General features: G+C 35.7%; 1 protein-coding gene across 6 annotated transcripts in view; it reads left to right on the top strand.

The window, feature by feature from the left end:
* The window catches only part of STXBP5L (syntaxin binding protein 5 like), a 182494-nt gene that overhangs the window by 68005 nt on the left and 87445 nt on the right, over positions 1-27044 (top strand). For all 6 annotated transcript variants that reach the window (XM_015624074.3, XM_015624095.3, XM_015624065.3 and 3 more), the window contains exons 3-5: positions 817-898; positions 2909-3009; positions 20963-21097. In XM_015624074.3, coding sequence (XP_015479560.1) covers positions 817-898; positions 2909-3009; positions 20963-21097 — 318 coding nt within the window. The remainder of the gene's footprint in view (positions 1-816; positions 899-2908; positions 3010-20962; positions 21098-27044) is intronic.

Raw genomic sequence — 27044 nt, 5'->3', positions numbered from 1 at the left:
GGAACTTCTAAACCTCAAATTTGCTAATTAATGGATTATACTTTCTGGAGGCCAATATTAGAATGGTTTACTGTACATCTTTCTCCTGTGAAAGGGGAAGTAAAGATTCTGACATTTACCTGCAGCTAAAATAAGTAGACTTCTTTTGGTCAGGATCTTACAATATGCTAATATGATTATATATTACAAGTAGATCAAGCTCTGTGTTGTAAAATATTGTTTCTAATAATAATCCTGATATTTTGAATATGTGGTGTTTTCATATGGTTGCTAATAATATATTTCATATTTCTCCTTTTGTTTTACTTTTGATCTTCAGTAATTTTCTAGAAAAACAGTTTCTTGCTAGAGTCTCTGACTCAGATGGGAATGACCATCATCCTCTAAGTTAGGGAGATGACAATTTAGCACGCACAGAAAAAGACATGAAGACAATGGATAAAGAGCTACATTCATTATATGGCTAGTCTTGATAAGTTCCAAAATCTGTTACATTCATGTGTTATATAAACCAATAATGTATAAAAATAAATTAAAGATGCATCTGCTGAATTTATGTGTTAATTCGTGTACTTTGTTTCACAGGAATAAAAGATGGGCAAGAACAGAATACTCACAGTTGCATGTTTCAGGCTGCTGATGTTGGTACTTTAATTAGAATAGTAGAATGTCAGCATGAATTCTTTTGTTTTACAGAAAGCAAGAAGAATTGAGGTTAATTAAAGGTTAATTAGAGTTTAATTGGTAGTTCTTTCTTTCCCTCTTTACTTCTGGTGATAACAGTAATGTTAGAATCCTTGACTTTGATGGCAACAGATTGGGCAGGCCTGGTGTTGATTGCTACTGCCAACATGAAAGTGGTGCTGCAGTTCTGCAGCTCCAGTTCTTAATCAATGAGGTAAGGACATATTTACTCAGATTATTCTGTATACATTTAGTTGCATAAGTCAATTCATGTTATTGTAATTGAGTGATATAACTTCTCCCAGTGACAAATTGTGCCAAGAAGTAAGTGGTGTACATCCAGAGGACATTCAACATACAGCCTTTTAGAAGAATATTTATGGTGCTGCACTCAGGGAAAAGCATTGCTTTCCTATACATCAGTTTAAAATACCTAACAAAAGGCAGTCAATACATGAATGTGTGTAAAATGATGTAAAACCCATTAAGTAATTAAATATGCTGCACAGTCCTGGTTCAGATAGAAATTAATAAATGAGCTAAATCTTTCTATCAAAATATATTGATGATTATTGGCTGAAAACTCAATGTTTGAGAATATGCTATTACATGAAGCAATGCAAAGCAATTGCAGGGATTGTTAATCAAGCCATCATGCTTAGTCTTTGTAAATGGTTTGTCAAAATCAAATTTAGACAACATGAAGAAACAGTACCAGATTATAGCTTGCTCTGTGCAGAAGGTTGTGAAGATGGGAATAGGCAAGAAGACTTTCTGGTGAATACAAATCAGAGGGGACTTTTTTTTAAGACCTTAGAAGTTGGCCAGATCTTAGTTCAGTTTTGATTAATTTTCTTCCATGACATAAGGAAAAACTTTTGACAGTTTCAAGTCCTCTTTGTAAATGGAAAGATTTTAGAACTTCTCAGGGGAAGAGTTTTAGTTTTATGAGTTTTTTAAACCTGAAAAATATTTATTTTTTCCTACACCTAATTTGGAAAAGTAACTGAACCACAGACACTGAGGAGGGAGGACTGAAGCTTTAGAAACAGAATGGTGAAATTCTTAAGGGGAATGCAGGGATGAGAACAGGAAGGACAAAGTTTGAATCAATATTTTCTTTTCATGGATGACCAGCAAACCCCCTAATACATGGGATTAATTTGGTTGCTGTGGTGGACAGTCTTTCTGACTCTTTGGGAGATGAGAATTAAAGCATGAATTACACTGTATTAGAGAAGTCTCACCCTTGTAAATTTCATTTGCATAGGTCAGTGTTGAAAAGAACATTTGCTAGGATTAGAGAAGATTGTCAGTCAGTCATAGATAGTAGGAACTAATCTTTCCAGTTACATCTTTGCCCTTCCTCAGTATAAAGCATTGCCTTATGTTTGGGCAATCTGTTCCTCTCTGCAATGGTACTACACAAGGGTAGATCTGTGCCCGGCCTGGTCTGAGGTGTAAGTATACTAAACCATTGCAGGAGTAGTAAGGAGCTTCCCCTGCAGGTAATTCTCACATGTCATCAATGTTCTGTGGTGAGGAGAAAGGAAGTCAAAAGCAGGTAGAAGTTGACTCCAAGCTTCTCAGACAGATAAAGGCCTGGGTTTTGAAAGATGACCATTTTTGGGACGCCACAAGCAGAACCAGAGTATTTCTGATCTTTGCTAAAGACTCTGTCCTTCTGTCTATATCTCTTAGTTCTTCCTACATCCTGTCCTCTTGCTACCTGTCCCTGCTTTCTTATCTGCACCCTCTTTTCACAGTTACTGTTTTGAATTTTCATCTTACCTTGATATGACTACTAAGCTGTGCTTGGCACTGTCATGTGTGTGCCCATGCATGCACCAATCCCTTTATCCTTCAGTTACATCTTATACACTCACTTTTTTCAATAAGGTTTTTCCATTTTGTTAATCTTTCTGTGTATGTGGAAAGTCTTGAGAGTTGGCTCATGTAGTCTTGGTACAAAGTTTTAATTTGAGTTTTAAATTGATGGAGTTTTAATTTAACTTTGGCTGATCTTGTACTAATATAAAATGTTTACATTAACAGATCTATTAAATTGTGTATTATTTATGGTAGATTAATTTTGTTCTGGAAGAAAGGAATGGTTTTTCATAAATTCAGTTTTACAGGTAGATCTTTAGCAGTGAGGATCATGTAAGAATAAGACAGAATCTGCAGAAAAATAATGTGTTGCTTTATTTTGTGTCTGCTCTAGGGTGCTTTGGTCAGTGCGTGTGCAGATGATGCCCTTCATTTGTGGAACCTCCGACAGAAGCGACCGGCTATTCTACATTCTCTGAAATTTAACAGAGAAAGGTAAGACTATGTGACACAAAATAAAGATCTCATTACAAAAATAACACTTCCTGGATTTCTTATCATACATTTTGCCTTTCTACAGGTGGATATAGATTTGCCTTGAATGTTTGTCTTTCTTTTTGTTTCTATGGAGCAAAAACTTCACTTTCTCTTTCTGCAGCTTTCTTGGAACTACAAAAATTTGGTCTTCTTTTTGCCAAAATGTTTTTCATTTTACTTCTATTTTCATGAACTGCTGTGAACAGTAATTTTTTTTTCTTAAAACTGGACACAAGCACTCACTTTTGTCTGAACTGTTGTTCAGTAATAGACAGAGTACTTCAGCTGGCATGTATGAGGGTAATATTATTTTCTTTACCTTGAAATTTTTTAGTTTTTGTAAAATACTGGAAGTTTAGCAGAAATAGGTTGTGAATTTGGGAAACTCTGGTAAGTGTCCAATAAATCAGAGTGTTTTTCTAAATTTTACTTTAACAGTACCTAATTGTAGAAATCCTTACTGAAAATAGATTAAATGAGTGGTTGTAATTTTCAAACTCCAACAGGAGCCAAGCACTTCAATCTGTATTTAGTCATCCAAGTAAAACCTGATAAGATGTTAGGGAACTTCAGTGCCACACATCTATTAATAGTGAGAAAAAGTTCCAAGTTTCTATTAAGGAATTAGGGCAGTAGTTAGGAGACCAAGATTCAGTGCATAAATGCAGCAGTTGTTTTTAACTGGAAGTTTAACTTGTATTTTCATTCTCTTAGTATGTGCATTCAGTGTTTAAGGTGCAGCAACTTTTTCTGATATTTATATATTTTCTTGTGCAGTGGGGAAAGGTATCAGTCCTTCATCAGAGCTGTGAACAGACTCATCAAATCTTTAGCTGCAGAAAATCCGAAAATTATTATGGAAATACATTTTTCTTTGTTGTTTATTATCCAGATAGAAATTGTATTTGCACTAAATATCACTGAGGTGCGTGATTTGTAGTGGGAAGTACTGTGTAATAATTTAGGAAATACACAGCCTGATTCCAATGAGTTTATAACCTATAACAAAAGTGTATTAAGTGGTTTGGGACTGCATGAGGGAAGAGGAAAATGAAAACTTATGTGTGCATTTTTAGCTGCTTCTGGACAGAAAGTTATCATTTTACTTATGGCAAAATGTTTGAATCTTGCTTTTCTCATCAGGTGGGTGCATTATTCACAATTTGTCATTGCTAAACCTAAATGTCATAGAAGTTATTCCAGTACATCTTGGTCGAGCTCTCCCAGCCAGCAATCTGACACACAACCTAACCAATCCCTGCTTGTGAGAATGCAGCCTCTGTTCATCTCTGCCTTCTCTTCAGGGATATTAACCTGTTATCTTGGTCATTAATTTGTCAGCATTTCTTGCTAAGAGAAAGTCACGCACATTTGTGCTTTGCTAAGAGCAAAACATTTATCATCACACTTGCCTAATTTTCTCTTTCATCTGACACCCTAAAATATAGGGCAAAATAGTTGCAAGTGAGTTGTTTAGAATACTGGAAAACTTTGCTTAAAACTAAATTTTCTCTAATGACATTTTTGAACTGAGGTGCAAGTAGGATCTGAGAATTAAAGTTATTTGTAACTAATGAAGAGCTAACTATACTGCCTTTTATCAAAATCTAGTAAGTTGTGAGCAAAAAAATACTGTTTTTTTATGTGTATTGTGTGTAACTGGTTCAATGCTGCCATTTAAATAATTTTATTAGCACATCAAAGGCTATGAGGCAAATATCCTGCAATGTAATATTATCAAAGAAGTAAGTCCAGTTTTAAATTAAAAAACAGTTTTCCATAAATATGAAGAAATAACATTGCAGGCAGTTCATTTCTTCTCTGGGTTCTCTAGCACTGCCCTGAGCTTCTGATTTTTTTTTTTTATTATTCAAACACTTGGCTTCAGAATGAAATCTCTTCATTTTTACTATATTTTCTTTTTACTTTAATCCACATAAATTTATTTTAAATCATTTAGCTTTCAATTTTCTAAGCTCAATTACACATTTAGTATGTAAAATTCAACATAAAGCCTCTAGGCAAGTAGCAAAAAAAGTAAGGCTAAAGCTCTAATTAACCCTCTCAGTTTGGAATGTTTATATGCCTACAGTGCTAAAAGAGAACTTTCATTTTTTCTGAATACATTTTTGGTGTTAAGAGAACCAAAGCTCTAAATAGTGAATGAAAGCTCAGAGAATAGTGAATGAAATAATGATTGCCTTAGCTATATGAAATCTATGACAAAATGGATGTTAGGGGAACTTGAGAAGATGATAAAGTGATAAGATCAAAATTGATTTTCTTAAAGAAATTCAAAGATCTGGCTTCCAAAAAGTAATGTTTTCCTCACTGTGGGAATAGTTAAAAATACTTTATTTTCATCCTTCCCTCTCCTCTTGCAGGGGTGGGGTTAAGAGAAGGCAAGATTCATATTGAATAGAGATTCGTCTGTCTTAAGTTTGTGGACCAGTGAACAAGCTGATTTTAAAATGTTTCTTAAATGGGGAGAAATGCCTGTTGACAGAATATAGGTTTAAAATATTGATGCATGTCTTCAAAAAATAGTAAGGTATTGAAAGATGCCATATAGGGAAGTGTTTAGAAAGTCAGAGTCTAGTTCTTCTAAGATTATTTCTAATATAACTTAATTTTAGATTTAGGTAGCTTTCACAGAGACAAACACATAATTGTTCAAATCCATTTTATCTATGAAAATGGAACATCTGAATCCTTTCAATTTTTCTATTTGCATGTGTCTCTTCAGGATTTTTAAAAGAAATTGTTTTATTTATCCAGTATGTTTGTCTCCTTGTTACACTGTACACTGGTTTAGTTGTTGTTTTTTTAACAAATGGCAGGTTTACCTCATAAAGTAATGCAATATAATGTACTTAAAATTCTAATACTCTATCCTCTTGTGATGATGATGATTTTATTATTTAAAATGCTTGTTTTATTTAACTTTGATTAATTAACTTTCATGTAGAATCAGTTTATTCTGAGTTTTTGTGGTATTTGGTGCATGAACCGTAGAGCAGGTAGTTTCTGTTAGACAGATGAATGTTACTTAAATCTTCGGCTATTACTCACAATGCAGCAGTCATCATGTAGTTGAACTATTTAATTTGAAATTTTCTTCTGCTTCTTGACATTTAAGATTTCAGGATAATGGACTAAAATCTGCTCTTTAGCAGGGTTTCTGTATAGGTTTCTGCAATTACTAGAGTCAAGTTTCCCCAAGTGCATGCATATATATATCCCCTCTTTCCCTCCCACAAAAGTAAAAAATGTTTGTTCTTTTCTTTGGATGTTGATAAAAACATAGTTGTAAAGAGGAAAGAACACTTCAATGCAGTAGTTATTTAATATGTAAGATTCAGTATTAAGACACTGAATGGTTTATGAATAATTATTCACTAACAAAGTGCACCTTTATAGCCATTAAATCAAAGTTTGCAGCCTCTCCAGATTTAGTTTTTTCTTCTTCTGACCTACTGTTAAACTAATGATGATGCAACACTAGCAATAATAATTTATCATTCACTGTTCCTTTACTAAGTGTCTCTTTGGAGCAAGTTTAGAAGGAACACTAAAGAGATTTAATGGCAGACAGATATTTTCTGTTGTATGGTGTAATGCTCTGGACTTTTTTGGACTTAAGCAAATTATATGTTTTTGCCAAAAAGTATATATTTATTTTATATGAAGTAATCATCTTAGATTTCTATTACTATAATTGGAATGTAATACAATACACTAAGAACTTTCAAGAAAATACAAATGTAAGCAATGTGTTTCAGTGCTTGGCTCCATACCAGGAGCTGTAATGATAAGACAGTTACTCAAAGACACATTTGACAGTAGCATATGGTTCATAATATATGATTTATGGTTTCTTTTACAAATAGTGCAGACAGGTAAAACATTTTAAACTCTGTAAATATTCTATAAGAATTACCTCAATGTTTTTGAAGGTCAAAACTGTGGACACCTTCCATATGTTAGTACCTCTTTTTCCTTCCTTGATGTCATAGGAAATGCCAGATCGACCTTCAGTAGGCATTTTAGGCAAAATAAATAACTCAGCTACTGGAACTAGACACAATCTCTATCTGCTGCAAAGAACATTAGGATTAAGCAAAACCGCTGGGAACTATTATAGGTCTTCATTATTTTAAATATAATCAGAGCAGACTTCAGCAAGTACAGCTTTAAATATACAACAGCTTTATAGATTCCCTTTTAATATAAGTGCAGCTGGGGTAGGAAAAGGATTGCAGTGTGAAATCCAGGTCCTATAAGCCAGCAGCCACTCATTTCACTTATTGACACAGTTCATCTCCTGTCATTCCAAAGCTGAGCTGTTTCAGTTGTGTTGACTGACACGGGGAAGAGCCCTCCTTTCTTGTTTTAGCCATTGCTGACTGGTTTGTGACAAATGAGCCAACAGTGCTGCAGCAGCTTACCCAGTGACTTACAGCAGCACACATGAGCACAGTGTGACAGTGTTGGGTCTTTAAATCCATCTGCATTCACTCTGCACCAATGCCATGACAATGCCACAAGTGCCCTTGTGAGGGGAATCACCAGCTGACACAATCATTGTACAACTGGCTTTGAGACTCCTAACACTTTCTTCAGAGTTAAGGGTATGCTGGAACAGAGCAAGAGGAGCATTTTAAGTTGGTGACTTTTAGAGCAGTTCTGTTAACTGTAACTCACTATTAATTAGAAATTTGACTCCTACAGTTGAGTTCTTGCAGTATTTGAACAAGACGATTGAGAGCATTACTCCAAATGCTTTGAAACAAATTAAAACGAACCAAACCCAAAACAAAAAAATAGACGTTTTTGAATAAAGTAACTTTTATTAAGTCTATATTCTTTCCTGACAGTAGCTGAATCTTATTTTATTTCCCTTACTGTATCTTTGCAGGATTTTGTGTCCTGTTTTAAGAGCATTCTCTCTTTTGCAGATAAACCTCATCAAAATGACAGCAAGAGGCCATTGAATGAATACTAGTGACTGGATGTGCAGTCGCAGCACTACCTGTGTCTGTTCATTTGTATTAGGGAACTTGTGGCTTAGTTAAAGTAGATTCTCTGTCTCACTTCCTGTTCAAGGAACTGGATTCTTGTGATAGCTTCCCTGCTAATAAATGAGCTTCCTGGTTAATAGCGTATAGCTGCAAACTCTGTTTTATGCACTTGCAATTTAATCAGAGTTCTTTCATCAAGCAAGGTTCATAAGCTCATCCTGGGAAGTGTCATGCAGCCTAGCTGAAATGAAGACTGTCTTGGTTATAAAAAGAAATCAAGCTAAAGTATTTTGGGGTTTCTTTGTCTTCAGCACAGGTTAGCTAAACAATCAACAAAGAGCAAAAATGCAAAACACAGATTGGCCCATTGATACCAAGAATCAACTGGTTTGATTTGATAGATTTCTAAGACTGTGCAATCTACTGAAATAGAATGAAAATTCATATTATCCTTAAAATTTTCTTTTTGGTAGACATGTGAGCCTTCTAGTGGAGTGGAGCTGAAGGGACCTCCTGAGTCTGGTTCCCTCAGCTGCACACCAGAGAACTCATATACCTTCCTTTCTTAAACAAACAAGCTGATGATGTTTTGCATTAAGGTTTGCTGATCCCTTATGATCCCACTAAGAAAGGCACTCAAGGCCCTGTAAGTTAGCATCCAAAGTGCAATTTATTAGAACTAGCACTACAAAGAACGGCAGAAAAGCACATGGAATCTTGCAACCCTGTGGATGCTGAGAGCCCTGAGTTGGGCATCATCACACAGGCCTTCAGTCAGCAGGTAACCTGTCCATAGAAAGCATCACTCCATTTTGGTCATCCAAGTTATCATAGGTTTCTCTTTTAAGGAGACAGCTGTATGCATTATTCCTGTTATCAAACAGAAAGGTCATTAACAGTAAAACTTCCTTCTGCACTGTTGGTGCAACCACCAAGTGGGAGCTGCCTGCAGGCTTGTCAGTGACAACAAGCTGGCTGTGTTTATCCAGCTTCCAAGGGGTACATGCAGCTCCACACAGCCTGGAGACCGTGCTGCACGTGCGGCCCCTGGCACCTGCTTGGTGTCACTCGTGTGTGGAACACCACGCTCCTCCACATGCAAAAGTGCCCCACCCAGGCCTTACACTGTTATATAGCTGCTCAAGCTGAAATCCACTCTTTGCTTTTCAGGAAAATTGTTCCATGTCAGCTTCAGTCTTCTGATGGAAATAAACCTTCCAGCTTCAAGACTGAACGTATTTTTATGGCTTTAATTCCCATTTGATATGATACTCTGCTATCCACGTTGTCATGCATTTTAAATATTTTGCCTTTTCTTTGCAGATAAACAGCTCATTCGTACACATTCACAACCTGGGTTTTTGATTTGTGGGGCTTTTTTCACTATTTTGTCTTCATTACCTTTCCTTTTCTTTGGGCCTTTTTCCTCATATCAGTTCTCTCTGAGCTGATGATTCATCAAGGAAACACATTCTAGATAGGGTCCCATCTGTGCTGTGGCCCTTGACAGTACCATTTTAATTTGTAATCTCTGCAGGAATATGTTTACTGATGCATGCAAAAATGGCATCTTCCTTTTATGTGGCTTCATCTTACCAGCGTTTGTGGTCTTGCTGTGATTGACTAATACACCCATTACATGTCTTCCCTGATGTATATCTAGCTGGCAGGTAATGTGCTGCTTTTCAGGGCGAGCCTTTAATAGTGGAAGCAAAGCAAGACAAGTAAAATTGAAATTATCTTTTTCCATCACTTCTGTATCACAAACTCTAACCCTAAAGTGCAAGTTCTTTGAAGTTTGAGGCTGTGCCCTTGGATTTTATATTTAATTCCATTTCTTGTACTTTACTCATGCAGATTTTCCTTCCTCTGTAATATTGTGTCCCTAAAAGGTTTCATTAGTATTAGTACCAAGATCACTTGTGAAATTACAACACCTTTAAAACTAATTCTTGAGAATCTCTCAAATATCCAATAAAAAATTTCCTTTGTCAGTGAAACCAAGCGTAAAATACACATTTAAAATAGAATTTTATAGTGATGCTTTTAGTAAGTGCTGTATTGAGCATATTGACATATGATGTGTTTCCTATAATTGGGATATTCTGGAATAGCCTACCTTTGGTCAACCTACCATCCATATTTTACTATAACTATCAAAATTTTTCCTTTTGAAGGACAAAACATTTTGAAGGACTTCAAACCTTGGTTAGTTGTAGTTTTACATCAGAGATAACAACGTGACTTTATTTTATCAGGTTTAGTTTTTTTATGCTTACCATCTTCAGTGGGATTTGTAATGCAATCTGAGAGTTGGTGCCACTGCAGAAAAAGTGCTGCAACAGCTTAAGATGGCTATTCTATAACCAGTTTGGTTTCTTTATGCTTAAATTACATGTTACTCTAAAGTAAGATCACAGACATCTTGGTCATACTTTTCATTCTAGAATATTAGAAGAATCTCTGTTTATATCCAGATCCAAACTTGAATTTAAGAATCTCTGTTCTTTCTAAATGGTGGCTTTTACAGTCTTTCCCTAAAGTAATTTTTAGTCCATCAGGATTCTGCCAGTATTATTATTGTCAGTTTCATTTCAATTTAAAAAGTCCTTAAATGCATTATTCCACAGTATCTGCTTTTATAGGTGTTTGTTAAGCAACTTCTCTGAGGGCAAAAATGCCTAATATGTTGCATCTGGGTTACTCTTAGAGCTAACAGCTGTCTTTGATAGCAGAAGGGCAAGAAAGATGACTTAGAGCCAATCACTTAACGTGCACACATGAAACCATCATGGTCCATAGAGCTGCTGTAGAAAAATGTGTAGCTGGCACAATTACCTGAGAACTTAACAGTACAGGGCCCTCTGACCTGAGAAATCCCACTTTTCCAATCTGCGTCTTTCCTTGGCTCTTTCCAGCTGTAGTTCCTTGTATTATTTCTCTGAGAAAAAACCCCCATCTCTTCAAAATTCCATTTTGAAAAACATCTTTGTGAAGTTTTGGTTTCCATCAGTAGGGAAGAAAAACATGTCCTGGTTTATTTAAATTTTGTGTCACCTGGCCACATGTGATTGTTTGCCTGGTATTCTTCCTTCTGGAAAATATACCTTAGCAAGACACATAACATTGGCTATATGCTGTCAAACCTTACATCATATGCTGAGCAGTGTGCTGGTTGTTTCTAATGCTTTGTAAAAAATAAAGTGTGTTTGTCAGTAGATTTATACTTTTTTGAGAAAACACAGGGTAACGTTATGTTGTTTTCACATAGCAGCTGTGTTGCCAAATTGCTCTGAGGCCAGGTTTGGAGAGCAAAATTTAAAATATATACTCACAGCTATGCATTGAACAACTGTTTCATAGTGTCAGTCATAAAAAATGAGAGGCCCAATACTGTAATACAAAAATGCATCATATTAGACAACAGGAGACAAAAAGGAGTCTTTTAAATGTATGCCAGTTCAGGCAGCATAAACAGTCTACACTATCAATTGGAATTTTCTTCTTACAGTTACAATGTAGATATGGGAATTATATGGTTTTCTCTTTTGAAGTTTTCAAATTAGCATTTTGAGAGATCTTTCAGAGTTCTGTTCAGATCTTTCCTTTGACCTTTGTTAAATTATATTTCCAGTCATATCTTATAATAGTGAAGAACATGCACCCATTCAGTTCCAGTAAGTAATTTGGTTCTTGGAAACCACACCACCTCTTTCCTGCCCAGACACATGTCAGCTTCAAGCAAGAACCCAATGCAGTGATTTAGGATACTTTTCCTTCTGTCACAATAAACTCTGGGCATTATTCCAGTAAATCAGAAATAGACCTAGTAATGTCAGTGTTGAGATTATATCATTAAACAGTACATGAGCAGGAAGAGAAGAGAGACTACAGATTGCAGAAAAACAAGGACCATTAATCACAGAGTCCCTGTCTACTGAAGCGCAACAAATGAGAACAGCTGGTCTCCAATAAGTCTACATGATTTTAATTGATGGAAGCTGTTAAGGAAAAAAGCGTGCATACAAAGAAAAAGCATACACATGTAAAATTATTTTTTCTTTGAAGTCAATTTCAGTATTTCAGTCTTACCCTGATTTTAGCGTGTCATTTAAAATAGCTTGATTGATATTGATATAAAATTAGGTTTAAACTTTTTTTAGTAAGAATGTATGATAAGCACAGATTTGTGTATGCTGCAGCTAGCAGAGGGTGAAATACTAACATATCTTTAGTTTACTTTTCTAGCAGCTCTGGGAAGTCAAGCTGTTAAACAAAAGACAAGTTTCAGCCTTTCATCTTTGAGCTAGGTCCCAGTTTACTTTTTTGGAACTATGAGACTGGGAACCAAAAACTGCATTTTTGATTTATGTATTCAGTGTTGGGTAAAGGGATGAGAGAAACTCTGTCCTTAGGTGTTTGGGTTTTTTAATGCAGATGCTACAAAATCAATTAAATATATCAAAAACTTTCTCTTTTGAGAACTTCATCCTCCTGTTCCAGCTTTTGTTATTCGGCTTTCTTTCATGCTAAGAAACTTAGTGGCTCTTACTCTGCTCTGTATTGCCCATCACTGTCACTGTATTTGGTAATACAACCCCATTTTTACTTATCCTTTAAGGAAATTTATGAAGGACAAATGAAGTATTGCAAATATGAAATAGTGATTTCACAAGCCAGTAGACAAGAGAAAAATCATGTACATTGTCTTTCCCCTGAAGATGAGAGCAAGAGTCTGTTTTCCCACCCTGTTTCATTAATTTTCTCACCTCACTGATTTTGTGGAAGTTTTATTCTCATTTTTGTTGTGTAATGACCTTGAGTCAGCATCAGTAACAAATTAGAAGTCAGTGAAAAGTATTCTGGTTTCTTCCAGCATCTTTTTCTATTTAAGAAAGTTTCCATGTAATTTCCTAATCTGTTTCTCTTGGGACCAAGTGTTCATGTTCAATCCATGGCATTACTGTTGTGTAATACTAAAGGTCTAGGCAGGGAGAAAGTGTCACTGTCACTGTCAGTGTCAGTGATGCTGCTCCTACAGGTGAGACACTCATGTGAATTTGCAGTCAAAATCATAAAAGGGAATTGACAAAAGATGCTGTCTCTTTGCTGTGCATTTGCCCAAGAGGAAGGAAGGTAATTTCCTCTCATTCTGAAAATTAAACAAATTATGTGTAGAATAGCCTACAAAAGTTGTACATTCCCTTGCACACTGGGATTTCAGGAGTGACTTCTAAGTTGTTCTTGAGCTTAAATAATGCCCATAACTTGCTGCAGTGCTACTGGAGATAGTCTTGGAGTTATTGAGGGTGGGGATTTCAATGCCTGTATCTTATATATATAGAAGTATAGTGCAGCTGTCTTTGTCTATGTGTTACGGCATGCTGGACAGGCCAGGATGTCCTCCTGTGGAGTTGTAAGAAGGTTAGTTGTAAGAAATAAATCTGGGAAAAACCAAAGGTCTTGTGGCATGCTGTAGACTCGACTGTCCTTGTTAAGAGCTCATAATAACCTCATAAGATTTTATCTTAATACATAAATTAACTCTTCATTCAAGGGACATCTCTGGGTTTACTAATTTAATCAAATGGAATACATCTAATGTATTTCTCAACATGCTTTTTTTGATCTGTTCTAGTTTCTTTTGAGTTAGCTGCTTGTAAATAATTTCTGTTGATACCCATTACAAATGTTCATATAGTTGCTACACTGATCTTTTTGTGGTTAGCATAAGCATTTCTTAAAACAAGTAATTTTTAGATGCTGTAAGCTATTAACTACAGTTGTGATTGCAAAGTCATTTGAAATAGTAAGCTCACAAGTCAAGAATAGGCCTAACTTCAGGCTTTTAGGGTTATTTTCCATCTAGAAGGTTTACACAGGAAGCTCTGGGTTTTGAAGAAACAGAGGCACAGCCTACTTTTATTCTCAATTGTTTTAACTGTTTAATACTTATAGTTTACCTTCAACTTTGTATTTTCGTTTTTAACACTTTAAAGGATTAATGATAAGTCCCAATTTCTGAAAAACAAAATGCTTCAGAATGTGCCAATAGATCCAATAAAAGGGACAAAACCAAAATATCTTGAGAAATAAATAATTTTCCAGCTACATTTCTTAAAATTTTGTGTATTTTTTTTTGGTGCTTCTTGTATTCCTGTTTCTTATTCTTGTAAGTTTCTTATGTATAATACTTCAAGTAAGGGACACCATGAAAAATGTTTGCATCTTAAACACTTTGAAAACAGCAGTGGACCACCAGCCAGATATCATATCTAAATAATTTGATGGAAAATAGATGCATAAGGTTTTTCGCTTTGTCAAAATAAGGATTTGTGTTAGATATCTCAGCAGTATTTAAGCCTGTTGGCTTTAAATGAAACTCTAAAGTGAAAAATTTTTCTTAACATTTCTTCTACATAAAATTTGTAGAAATTGAAGTAGGGGTGGGGGAGAGAAGGATGTCTTAATTATATGTAGGATGTTCACAAATAGCTAGAAGTATACTTTACTTAGGATAATTTGTATTGAAATTACAGTTTAGAGGTGGAATCCTGATTTGTTGTACCTCAGCATTTGTAGAGAATCTCCCATCACTGAAATTCTTTAAATCAAGAGGTATCTTATAGTAATTTGTTCTAGCTCAAGTGGCAGTTAATTTGAAGGAATCAGATTAAATCAGTATTAAACAGAAGAGAGGAACCTCAAGGGTTCATTTCTTACATTCCAATCCACAAATTAAATTTTTGCTGTTGTACAAGCAGCAGTGACTGTGATGAATACTTGTATCTAAACCAGTACAAAACAAAGACAAATAAAGCTGCTCTGTGGACTGATTGGGTAAGATGAATAGTCTGAGATGCCAAACTTGAAAGGAACATTGGGAAGTAGAAATCTAGAAAGTAAACGTTACCACTGCCTTGACTCCATTTTTCATTAATGTTTTTTTGTAGGAACATATATTAAATTGCTTCATGTAAAGCAATTCATTTTGCTGTCTTTAAAATGTCTACAGCACACATCATGTGGATAGCAGACTGCATGAATTGCTGCTATTGTACATGTTTTTTACATGTCTCACACGGCTGATGAGCTCCAAATTTATATATAGACCAGGAAGAAGATGAAATACCTCCAGAGGCCAAGTAGCTCATAATTTACATCCTTTGCTAGATCTGCTGGAAACAACTCCTTTCTTTCATTGTCAGTAGCTTTAACCTGTGCTTCTGTTTAGGCACTTCAGGTCAGCTACAAATTACTTTGCCTGAATATCCAATTCTTCCTGTGTCCATTTTGTGACTTAAAGCAATAATCTCAGTTTGAATATCCCCTACTAAACTGACAAAAAGTAACCTTACACTTGCTGAGGATACTGGCTAGCCAGAAGCGACTTCAGTCCACTTTCAACCGCTGGAGAAGGAGGGGGCACTAGATGAGTCTGGTGTGCTTTGTTTTGTATTCTGTTCAAAATTACTGAAAGATTAAGGGAGTATGAGGGAAGAAAAGAAATTGCGTGGAAATAATTTGTGCTTGCTGATGGAGGGAGAAGAGGGCTGAAACAAAGACATGAAGCCTTCTTAGCAGCTGCAGTTTTTCTGTTGGAGTGAAGAAAACCTGCAGAAGTCAAGAAGGAAGGGAAGGGCTTCTGCAGTGGTTTTCCCCTGTTGTGAATATCCATTGAAGGCTACGCAGGCCACAGATTCCTCTCTAGAGGAATCCTTTTGAAGAGCTGCTTTGAAAGAGGACCTGACAGAACTTCAGCTAGTCACTGGCAAGTACCAGGGATGATACCCAGTCTATCAAGTGGCAATACCAAGAGAACAGCTCTTGGGGATGACCAGCTGAAGGAAATCGTGTAAATTAGTGGAAAGTGCTTAAAGCACCAGAGGATGCTGGAGAAAATCCCTGGAGTCAGGAAAAGAGCCATAATCATTGCAATGAAAAGGTAGACTTCTGATAGCCATAACCTTCTTAAGGAGGTGATTGACTTTCTCAGCAGCTGAATTCATCCATGCTAGGGCAATGCACTGTACATTGTGTAAGACAGTGGCAGTCATCCCTTAGGAGTCTCTGAGAGCAGAAGGCTGGGCCAGTGTGTCTTGCAGCTACTGGGCTTGCTTCCTGTCAGCTACTCATGTTCCCAAGTTAATGCTCCTTCATGTTTTATCTTCCTCTTTTCCTGTAAATTTGTGAGGTTTCCATATTTCCTGAGAACCTGGACACTGTAGTTTATTTTGGTAGGATTCTGAAAGGGAGTTCAAGCTAATGTTTGTTTTCTGTTGGAACTTAGAGAAACTGAACTCTGACAGTCAGCTGGGAATAAGGAATACACAGTTTCTATGCTTGTTCATATTTAAGATTATCTGTATAAAGGGAAAAGCAATAGTGTAAATTTAATTGTTTCGATGTCCATGATTGAGCAACTAAATAATTTAGTTGGAATAACTGTTTTTCATTTTGACAACAATGCAATTTACTCTCCACCCTTCAGCAGGTCTCCCCACTCACCGCCAGCAATGGTGTTCCAGGAAAACTTTTCACAGTAAAAATAGAAAAACGAAAATAGCAAAGCAGAGGCAGAAAGAAGCATTCTCAAAATTATCTTTTCTTCTTCTTACAGGAATACAATTAACATAATAAAGATGATTTTTAACTAATCTAAGAGTTTTTGCTAATACTTTAGAGGTTATAGCATTCTAAATTATTTTAACATTGTAGTATTCTACTAATACGCAGTGAGTTTTTGGCCATGGTTGGTAGACTGTAGAGTGGTGTGATTTTCTGAAAAATATATCTTTTCAAGATTTGTCAGTCAGAATATATTCCTTTCTAAAATAAAGTTCAATGTTTTGACAATGCCTCTTTCAGTTATTCCATTATATCTTTTATATTACTTACATAATTTATTTAAATAATATGTTTAACTACTTACATAAGGCATGTTTTTAGGACCTTAGCAAAATAGTTTTCCCTACTAAATTCTTATTTAAGTGTTTTAGTTAGTACCTCTTGATTTTGTAAAAATTACTGTATCCTACAGGATATTCTATATCCTGTTTTGTCATTTGACAGTGTTTCAGACTGTTCTGGCAGCACAGAAACACCTTTTTTGGTATCAATTCATCAATTTTTTGCTATTTTTTATAATGATCAATAAGATTCATGTTGTGGTTTACTGCTAAGAATGTATAATATCCACATTTCTGGCTGACTTTCTGTTAAGTGATCAACATTGAGAAAATCCTCAAGTTTCCATTTAATTTTGTTGTACGTTATCTCAATCAGATTGACAATCTGATTAAACTTTGTCAGAAGTGCTTCATAATTCAGTACAACCCCTAACTCCTTAAGAAGAAAAATAGCCTTTCTTTCTTTCTGGCTTATTGACTCATTTTTGTAATGGCATCAAAAGACATCTTAATTTGCTTGTGGGATATATGACTAATAGAGTCATATAATGGAATACCTTTCATCCACAATGAAAACTACAGTATGAGACTTCATTGTTTTCTCTTGAAGAAATCGTTATGTAATTTCAGTACTTACTGAGATGGAAGATGTTCATTAAAAATCTGAGTCTTGCTTCAAAGCTTCCAAGCCTCAAAGTCAAGTTAATATTTTCTGTAGAAGTGAAAAGTCAATAATATATAAAGCAGTTTGAATTTAATTTACATTATGTAAAAGCTAAATAAATTACATAATGTAAAAACTACTTCAGAGAAGTGAAGAGTTTTAGGAGAATACAAAAATCATATGGCTTTGTTTGGTGAAGCCTAGCAATATATTGTATTAAAATGCCTAGTAATCCCTGTGCTCTAATAGGGTTTTTATACCTGGATTGTCTTTAAGGGAGTGCTATTTTCTTATAAGCTCATATATTATAAAAGGTTTCATAATGATATTTACACATTTCATAATTAGACATTTCATAATGTTTTATAACAGTTTGGGTAAACAATAAAGACTCATAGGGTACTTTTCTTTGTTGAAGAATGAACATGCAGGATACTTTCTTAACAGGCCATCCCATAAATTTGGCAGAACAAAATGGAATTATTTAAGATGAAGCAGCTGGGCTTAAGAAAAAGGGTGTGGCTGTGGTGGTTTTTTTTCACTGTTTAGCAATACCTCATTTTCTTTTGGTGCTTCATATTGTGCATCCAGGCTTAGTAGTGAATGATATCTGGGATTTCAGAGAGGCCAGGAAGATATTAAGGCTAGTAACTTATAGCCTAACTACTTATTAGTAGTTACTACATTGGTCTGATTTTTTTCTCTTGCTGTAGGACCTTGTTCTTAAAGCATTATGTTCTTGTAATTTTAAACCTAAGGCAGGCAAATGGAGGCTGTGCAATATCTGGGAATGCAGACACCCACTTTGTCTGCTGGTTGTTGTGGCAGTGTGTCCAAGAGATTATGACATGGAAGGAAATCTCAAAAAGCAGCCTCAAACAGTGTGTGAGGTGATGTTGAAACTTTATTCCTAATATTGGATTCATTCTTGCACATGGGAGATCAAGTTTTCTGCAGTACCCCATAGTGGCTTGTGATTGGATTTAATAGAAGACTGAAAAATAGTGTTGTCCTAGGTGGACTTGAACCTGCTTAGTCTGATGACACAACTGCCAGAAATTGGAGTAGCAGCGTGCAAGTCAAGTAGGGCTCTAAGTTGGAACTAGTAAGTCCCAACTTTGGAACTTACAATTTTTTTGTCAGTCATTAGACAGCTACGTTTTCAACACTTTCAAGTCAAAATTATCTCCTCTTTCTGTAATTTAACAGCTTACTACAAACAAGTGTTGGGTGAGCTTCAGCATGAAGTGATTAAGAGGATTTATAAGCTAGAGAAGTTTCTTTATGGGCTGGGACCTAGCACAGCACCCATATGCTTTGCAGTGCGAGAAAGAAGAGTAGAGGTAGTACAGAAATGCAAGAAATGAAACAGTAACAACAAAAGAATGGACTAAATATGAATTTAACCAAAAGTGAAGGAAATGGTACACCTGAAGAGAAAGCAAAAGAAAGAGTTGTTCAATTTAAAAGAAAAAGATCAGAAAAAATGTGTAAAAGAACTTCCCGTTTGAAGCTATGAAGTCAAAAGGGCAAATGGTTCCTTGCACCTGTTATGAGCAGAAGAATAAAGCTCATAACTTGAACTCCATCAAGGATTTATGTACGTGGCATATACCTTCTGCAGTTGTTTCTCTTGGATCTTTGTTGGTCTGACTGCACCCACAATATCAGTACTATGTTGCTGCTTGAAGGCATTTTCAGTTATGCATACTAAAATATAGCTCCCATTCTCAAAGCAATTCTCTTGAAAAACCTGGTGCTTTTTCCACTAAAGACTCCAGAATTATTGTCAAAATTAAACAACTGATGGTAAAAATGAGCACTGTACAGCTGGACAGAGCAGAGGCTATGTTATATTTAGGCCTCACTTTAATCAACCACAAGATTTCTGTGAAGAGTAAGCCTTATTCTGGGTTCCACGGTTCCACAATAATTTTCTCCATAAATTACAATGTGAAGACTCCACATTTCAACTGTATTCAGTCCAGTGTGATGCGTAAGTACAAAAAAAGTCATTTTCCTCTCTTCAATGAATTTAGCATTAAATGTACTGACAGTTTATTAGATACTTGGAAAACTACAGAACTATGCAAATACTGTGTATAGTCTGTTTGGAAGTTCTTTGTTTGTTTAGAGTACTTTACAGGGAACAATTACACAAAGTATATTCAATTTGTATAATTACTGAACAGTTCCTTAAAGAGTGGCAAGGACTGCTCAGAGGACTTGACTTGACTGAGAGAGCCAAATTACTTAAAGATTGCCAACACCCCTCTCACTCCTTTATAATAAATTCAGAAAAATTGCTGTACCATAAGAAGGAAAATTTCAGATATTCATGGTTTTAAATACTATATGTACTTTTGTGGTGGTTGAAGGTGGTAAGGAAAAAAAAAAAAATCAAGTGTTTATGTAAATGCCAGAAATAGCCTGTTTGTGGAACTGAGTGATAAATATAATAATACATGACATACCAAGCAAAATACCTGATTTTTTTGGTCAAAATTTACAAGTCTGTGCCATAAAGTTGGATTAAGTTTCAGTCTCTGTAGGTAGTATGCATTCAGTTAGATTTTAGTAGCAAGTGTTTTCTCATCTCATATAGATTTAGTGTATGTAATATCTATATAATAACCATAATATGAAAGTAACATAATATGAAAGTAACGAGTACTCACTTGTCATCTGTGAAAACTTTTATGTATTATCATGAGAAATTATCATGACATCTTTCCAAGCTAATGTAGCACTTTTTCACCACTTTATAATGAATGTAGAGTTCAGTGTGTCTGTGGTAGTTCAGTTTTGATGAATGCTCTTATCTAAAGCCCTGCTCTTCCAGATGGCAAATAAATGAATGTTTTCTTGTGTGAATTATGGTGTTATATTTCTGTTGTGCAAAACATGAATCCCACTGATGTCCACAAAACCCTTGTTTGTTTGACAGGATAATCTGCTTATTCTGAGAAAAGATCTAAGAAAGCCTTCCTTGAGAGTCCTGAATACTATCAAAAGTGCAATTTACATACTCATGGAGATAGATAGACTTAGTTCAGTGCTCAAGTGATGCTTCTCTTTTGTCCTGCCCTTAATATTGGCAACCAGGATGACCCTGTTTTGTTTCATGTTCTCTTTTATGATTTTCCTGGAGATGACCCCCAGAACCTGCATATTCTACAGAATGCCTGCTGGGCAGTCTTTTCTCAAGTTTTAAAATAGAAAGAATAATTCTTTCAGCTGAAAAAGTGTTCAAAAATATTGTTCCTGTGGTATTCAGTCACTTATATTTTGTTGTTTTGGTTTTTTATCTTTTCCAGGATTACTTACTGCCATCTACCTTTCCAGAGTAAATGGCTTTATGTTGGAACAGAGAGAGGAAATACACACATTGTAAATATTGAGTCCTTCATTCTTTCTGGATATGTTATCATGTGGAACAAGGCAATAGAACTGTAAGTGCAGATTTTTTTTCATTTGTATGTGTGGTCATTTACATAGCTGTCTTAATTTTGAAGAATTACTTGGTTTTGCAAATATTACCAGATCTTTTAAAGCCATTAATTTCAGTGAATGCCTTTGCAGTATTAACTGTTTTTTTACAGGACATCAGGAATCAGATTAATGTTAGAGGCCATGTAATTATATTTCATATAAAAGAAAAAAAATTGGTGTACTGTTTATCTATGAAGTTCCATTAAATACAGAAAGTCTTTAATCACTAAAATTCAGATTTTGCTGTTTTTATGAGGAAAGCTTGATCACCATATCCTCCATCCTGTGACAAGAATAATGGAAGAGATTTGCCCTGAGACTCTATGGAGAAATTTTCTTCATTGAACTGTGGAATCATTTAGATGAGAAGGGACAGGATGAGGTCTCTAGACCAAGCCTCCTGCTCAACACAGTGAGAATTTCAAGGTTAATTCAAACAGATCAAAACCTGATGAACCGATAGGAAAGATAATGAGTGCCTATTGAATGATAGCTCTCTAACAAGCTAAGCCAGGTGCCTGTGTTGTGGGTACGAAATGGAAAGAGACATACAAAAATCTGGCTAGACATCTATGCTTCTTGCAAGTACAAGCCTCAACAGAAATGAAAAACTTTCTCTGCTGTTTCCTCTGAAGTTCCAGCAAGAGGAACTTCTTTGGGAAAGCTCAAAGTATTTCTTGCAGTTTCTGAGACATTTGCTTCATGTTGTGAGGGACCTGTAACCTCTGGTAAAGTGAAATGCACCAATCTCAGTAAACCAAGAGAACAGTAGCTAAGAACAGGGTTACAGGCCTGCAGTGTAACCGCAGTTCTCAAATTATTTATTATTATTATTATTATTTTAATCGCTCTGTCTCCTGGGTTGAACTGATGCCTCATTTTCTTACTCCCTGTCTGCCTGCACCAAACTTCATAGGCACAGTTGTAAAAATCTAGGTTTACCTTCCAAGGACATAAAACCAAGGATTCAAATAGTAACCAGGATTCAGTCTGCTGGTAAAACTTTCGTCCAGGTCTCCATTTTGGAATGTTTGGTTGTTCTTCCCCTGTGAGACTGCTCAGCTCTGTTTGGTAGTTTCTGCTGCAAAAAAGTACTGCTGGAAAACATGGTTTCCACCAGAGTATGATCATTTTGATGGAGTTATTCAGATGGAAAGAGTCCTAGTTGTTTCCAGTTTCTCACTTTGTTTTGGTGACATTGACGTATTGGAGAGCTTTTTGAATCTTGTAGTTTAGAATATCTGTGTTTACTACATTGAGTAGATAACATCTTTAGTTTTTGTGAGCAACATGTTTTAATTTTATGTGCACTTGTAATTTTCTTTCCTCCAGAAGTCAGGATGTTTCTCTTCTGTAGGGAAATAGATTCAAAAGTTTTTTATGGACTGGAACCTTCCACCAAGTTTCACTTTCTAATTACTTAAAAATTCTTCTGTATAAATGTTTAAAAATTATTTTAGTAGCCACAACAAACAATTTTCCTGAGAGTAGAATAGAATGTCTGTCTTTCTATGTGTGAAATAAGAGCTGCTTTCTAACAAGCTTCACTACTGATTTGTTGATGTAGGCTAGATGCTGTGTTCTCTAGAACCTTCAATGATGCAAGCAGCCCCTCCTAATTATCTTCTTTGTATTCTTTATGCAGGAAAATACCTAGATTTTCCAAAATTTATCTTTCCATAAGTTGTAAAAGGTAATTACAGCATAATAAAAATAGACCGTGTTGCCTCGAGTACTTGGAGGTGCTGCATGGTTACCAAAACAGGGTCTTCTCCAAAAAAGTGAGTTTGCCATGTACTGTTTTGCTGGCAGGGGAGCACAGGTATTCATTCATTACTGCTTCTAGTTCTACCAGTTTTGCAAGGATAAATTGATCTATGTAAGCAGTGTGCTTCTCTAAAGCTCCGTCCTCTCCATCCAATCTTATCTTTCATGTGCTCCTTGATACGGAGGGGAGGAAGTTGCCCTTTTAAATATTTTGCAGGTGGACAGGAGATCCTGTGTGATTAGTTCCTCTGTATAAGAGGAAGAGGCTGGTGGGAGTAATGGTGATGTTTGCCACAAGCAGCCACTTTTATAGATGCTATAGTCCCTCTGAAGTTGAAACCGGGTGACTCAGGAAAAATTGTAATTTGAACTCTCTCTGATAATAAACTCTGATGTCTCTTGCAGTGCTGTTGCTTTCCTGCACGTAAAATGGAACGTACATTAGCTTTCAAAGGAAATGTTATTAACTTTAAATGTACTTCATGAGGCTGAGTTTATGATTGTAGACTTTTCTTTAGAATAGTACTGAGAAAAATGTTTGAGACAACAGTTTTATTTTGGGCCATGGATATGTTCTGATTTGATTATATAATCATAAAATAATTCACGTTGTAAGGCTTCTCTAGAATTTTCAAGACCAACTTCCTGCTTACAGTAAAATCAGGTTGTTCTGAGGTGTATAAGTTCACAAAGTCTGTTGATGTTAGGTAATTTCAAAGACGAAAGAAAACAGGAAAATCTATGTATGTAAAATTGAGGAAAATCTTCAACCTTACCATGAGCAACATAAGGGAAAATGGTGCTCAATTATGTTAAGTTCTGAGTTAATGGTAACAATTCAGAGTTAGCTTGAGGTTAGCTTGAAGATGTCACTATTCTCTATAAAGCTTGGAAGGAAAGGGATTACCTTTTATGCAATCATATGTCCTTCAAACTTACTGGCAAGAAAAGACCACTAAAAGCCATTGCTCTGCTGCTGTATTCAAGTCCTCAGCTTAGATGAAAGGTTTATAAATAAAATTTTAAGTGTTTCAATGTATATCATCTGCTCCAACAAGTCTGAAGGTGTTCATCCCTCTTCATGCAGTTCTCATCCAGTTTCTAAAACTGAAAGTCTAACAACATAACTTCTCTTTCTTTTAATCCCCCCTTACTTTTCACTGATTTTTATCTACTTCTAGTGAAATCTCCATGTTACCGTCATCCTCAGAAACAACTAAATATTTTGAGTCAGTGAGACAATCAAATGACTGGTAGAATTTTTTGTAAGAGTGATTCTGTTGCAGTGAAAGACTGAGGTGAAAAGGCTTGGTAGTTTGAAGACTTGAAGGGGAAACAGGTTTAGATACAACATTTTTAGACTTTGCATATGATGCAAGAAATCTGATCACCTTTCCTGCACAGCTACTTTTACTTTACAAAGTTGTCATTTTGTGCAGACAGGTTTTTTGTAATTTTCTTGTCTACTTTTGTATCTGAAAGATCTGTAGAGCACTGTATTCTTGAGTGATGGTGGTTTTATGCCATGTTCAGAAGCATCTAGTGGAGATACACATCAAAAAGATGATTGCCATATATATTTTATCATAAGGGATTACCATCTTCTCTTGCAGGAGAGATCATTCAGTGAGTTTAAATGTTAGTTAGAAATTAAGGCCTGAACAGCTAATAATGCTAAGGAAACAGATTGTTTTCTTTTTTTTTTAGATTATTTTCAGAACTAAGTTGTAACCAATTCTGGAAGTTACAGGAAAAATTTCCTTCATTAAATCATGTGCACAGTCTGTATCTCAGTGGACCTGTCCTTCTACAGAACTGAGAAAAAACACAAGCATATGGGTACCAATTCTTGTCTCGGCTATTTCTATCATCTCATGCATTATCACTACTCCGGGCCACACTGAAGCAATCTTATCAGCTAAGAATGAATAAATCAAAACTTTTTCACTTGTCATTTCTCTGTCATGTAGCAGAGCTAATCCTTTGCCAGAGGGGTTTGAGGCTCATGATATTGTTTGGTTTTCTACTCTCTAATAAGCAAACAGTTTCTCTCTTTTCCTTCCAAATGTTTGGAAACAGCTTTGGAAGAGAAAAATAGTCAATGAGCCCAGCATGTCTCCATTTACTCCAACTACAATGAGATTGATTTTCACAGCACGATCATACATTTGGGAAGGTCACATAGTGTTGGAAAGCAAAAGAAGATCTTTATGTGTCTTCTGAACTCCAAAAATGAAATATCTGCATTATAACCTTCCAGTAAGATTCCAGTGTTTTAACACCCCACTATCTCCTGAATGAATAACTGAAACTTGCCAAAATTTATTGGATTTGGAGGATCAAAGAATTGGTCAGACTGAAACTCAATTATGACAGAGCCATAACTTTGTATCTCCTTTCTTAGCCCTTTGCCCATCCCCATTTCCTAAAATGGAGACTCGGAATCCATAGATCCACAGCAGTGAGGGAAAGCAGTACGAAGGAGGAGTAACAGTAGAAGAATCTGCTACCTCCTCTGTGTGCAGACCTAAATGGAGATACTTATTAATATAAAGAAAGCACAGTTTTCAAGACTTCCTTCTTCTGGACATTTCAGAAAGTGTGTCTAAGACTCAGTGTTGCATCTTGAGGTTGAACTGATTGTTGCTTGCTCCATCTCCCAGCTTTGATCCACAGCATATGAATAATGTGTCTAACTTACTCATTCTCTTCAATTTCTCTATGGTTCTACCTATGAAAAGAAGGTCTTAGATTCCTTGGAGCACTGCACCTTTTTGGAAGGCAGAACCGTGGAAGATGTCTGACTACTGACACTGAAGAAGTACTTGTCTATGCATGCATTTTTTTCAGCACTGCCAGATTCAGTCAACTTCAACTTTGTAACAATGACTAATATGGATATTTTCTTTCTTTTTCCCCCTCTCTGAACTCCATCTATCACTTTCTAACGCCAGATTTTTATTCTTCCCAGAAATCATTACACTACTTCTCCAATTATGCAGGCTATCTTTACTTTCAAAAGGAAAATGATTTTGATTTGATTCTGTTCTGTCATAGTGTACTTATACCTGCTTTAAAGATTGTCTTGGTATTTGAAGTTCTTACGACAGTATTTAAGTCATTTGATTTCTTAGAGTGCGTAAAACATTGCACAGTGATTGAGGAATAAATACATCATCTGTGTATTTTCCACATTTTGCTGGGTCCAGATTATAACATTGCTGAAGACTTCTTTTTGAGCTTTCTGATTTTAGGATAAAATAATCATAGAAGCTTCCATTCTTACAAGTCTTTTGAAGACTGTTTTACAGTGACTGCTGTCTTAATTTCACTGAGTAAAAGTCACGTCTTATAGCATAACCACTCTCATTTCACCAAGAAAATATACACCAAGTAAATTAATACCTACTGCTGTCATAAACAACTTCTTATGAAGTGCAAAACAAAAAGTATCCATATCTTCTTAGCAAACACCTAGTTTTAGTTCTGTACAGCTGTCATGGGAATCGTTGGTTCCATTTTTCAATTCTGCAGTCTGTTTTTTTGGGCTTAAAGGTCAACGAAGACTATGAAATATTGCAAAGTTTTGTATCATTAGCTCATACTTTTTTCTTGCTCTGTTGAAGTTAGCTTTCATTTCAGAAATTTTTTACTGCAAATCACTGCTGATAGTTTTTGGACTTGACCTTCTTTTTTCTTTCTGCTGTGTATTGACTTGGATTTGTGTTTTATCTTTTTTGTGTCTTTTCAGAGCTTTTATTTTCTCAGTCAGTCTCAGCTGTACCCTGGCTGCTATTTGGGAATGAAAAATTCCCAACTCAACTATTTCACTTATGCCTTATTTTGACCTGCTGATTCTTCTTTATTTTTCCCTTTCTCAAGGAATAGAATCTAATTAGTTTTTATGCAGTTCCCCAAAGCCAGCTTGAAGGAATGCACATACACAAGTATGTGTCATCAACAGTAGAGTGCTTTATTCACAGTAGCTTCAAATGGGGTTGGTTTTCCAGCACCTCTTTGTCCTTTCCAGGAGCTGTTGAATCTCTGCTTTTGCATTTAATATGATTCAATGCCAGGGTTTTTTTTCTTTGTAGGCAGTTCCACAATGACAGTGTCCAACTCTCCAATCTCCTTGTCAAC

The sequence above is a fragment of the Parus major genome, chromosome 1 (genome assembly GCF_001522545.3).
Source record: "Parus major isolate Abel chromosome 1, Parus_major1.1, whole genome shotgun sequence".
NCBI classification, from domain to species: domain Eukaryota; kingdom Metazoa; phylum Chordata; class Aves; order Passeriformes; family Paridae; genus Parus; species Parus major.
The sequence above is the reverse complement of the archived record's forward strand: the minus strand, read 5'-3'. Positions and strand labels throughout refer to the sequence as shown.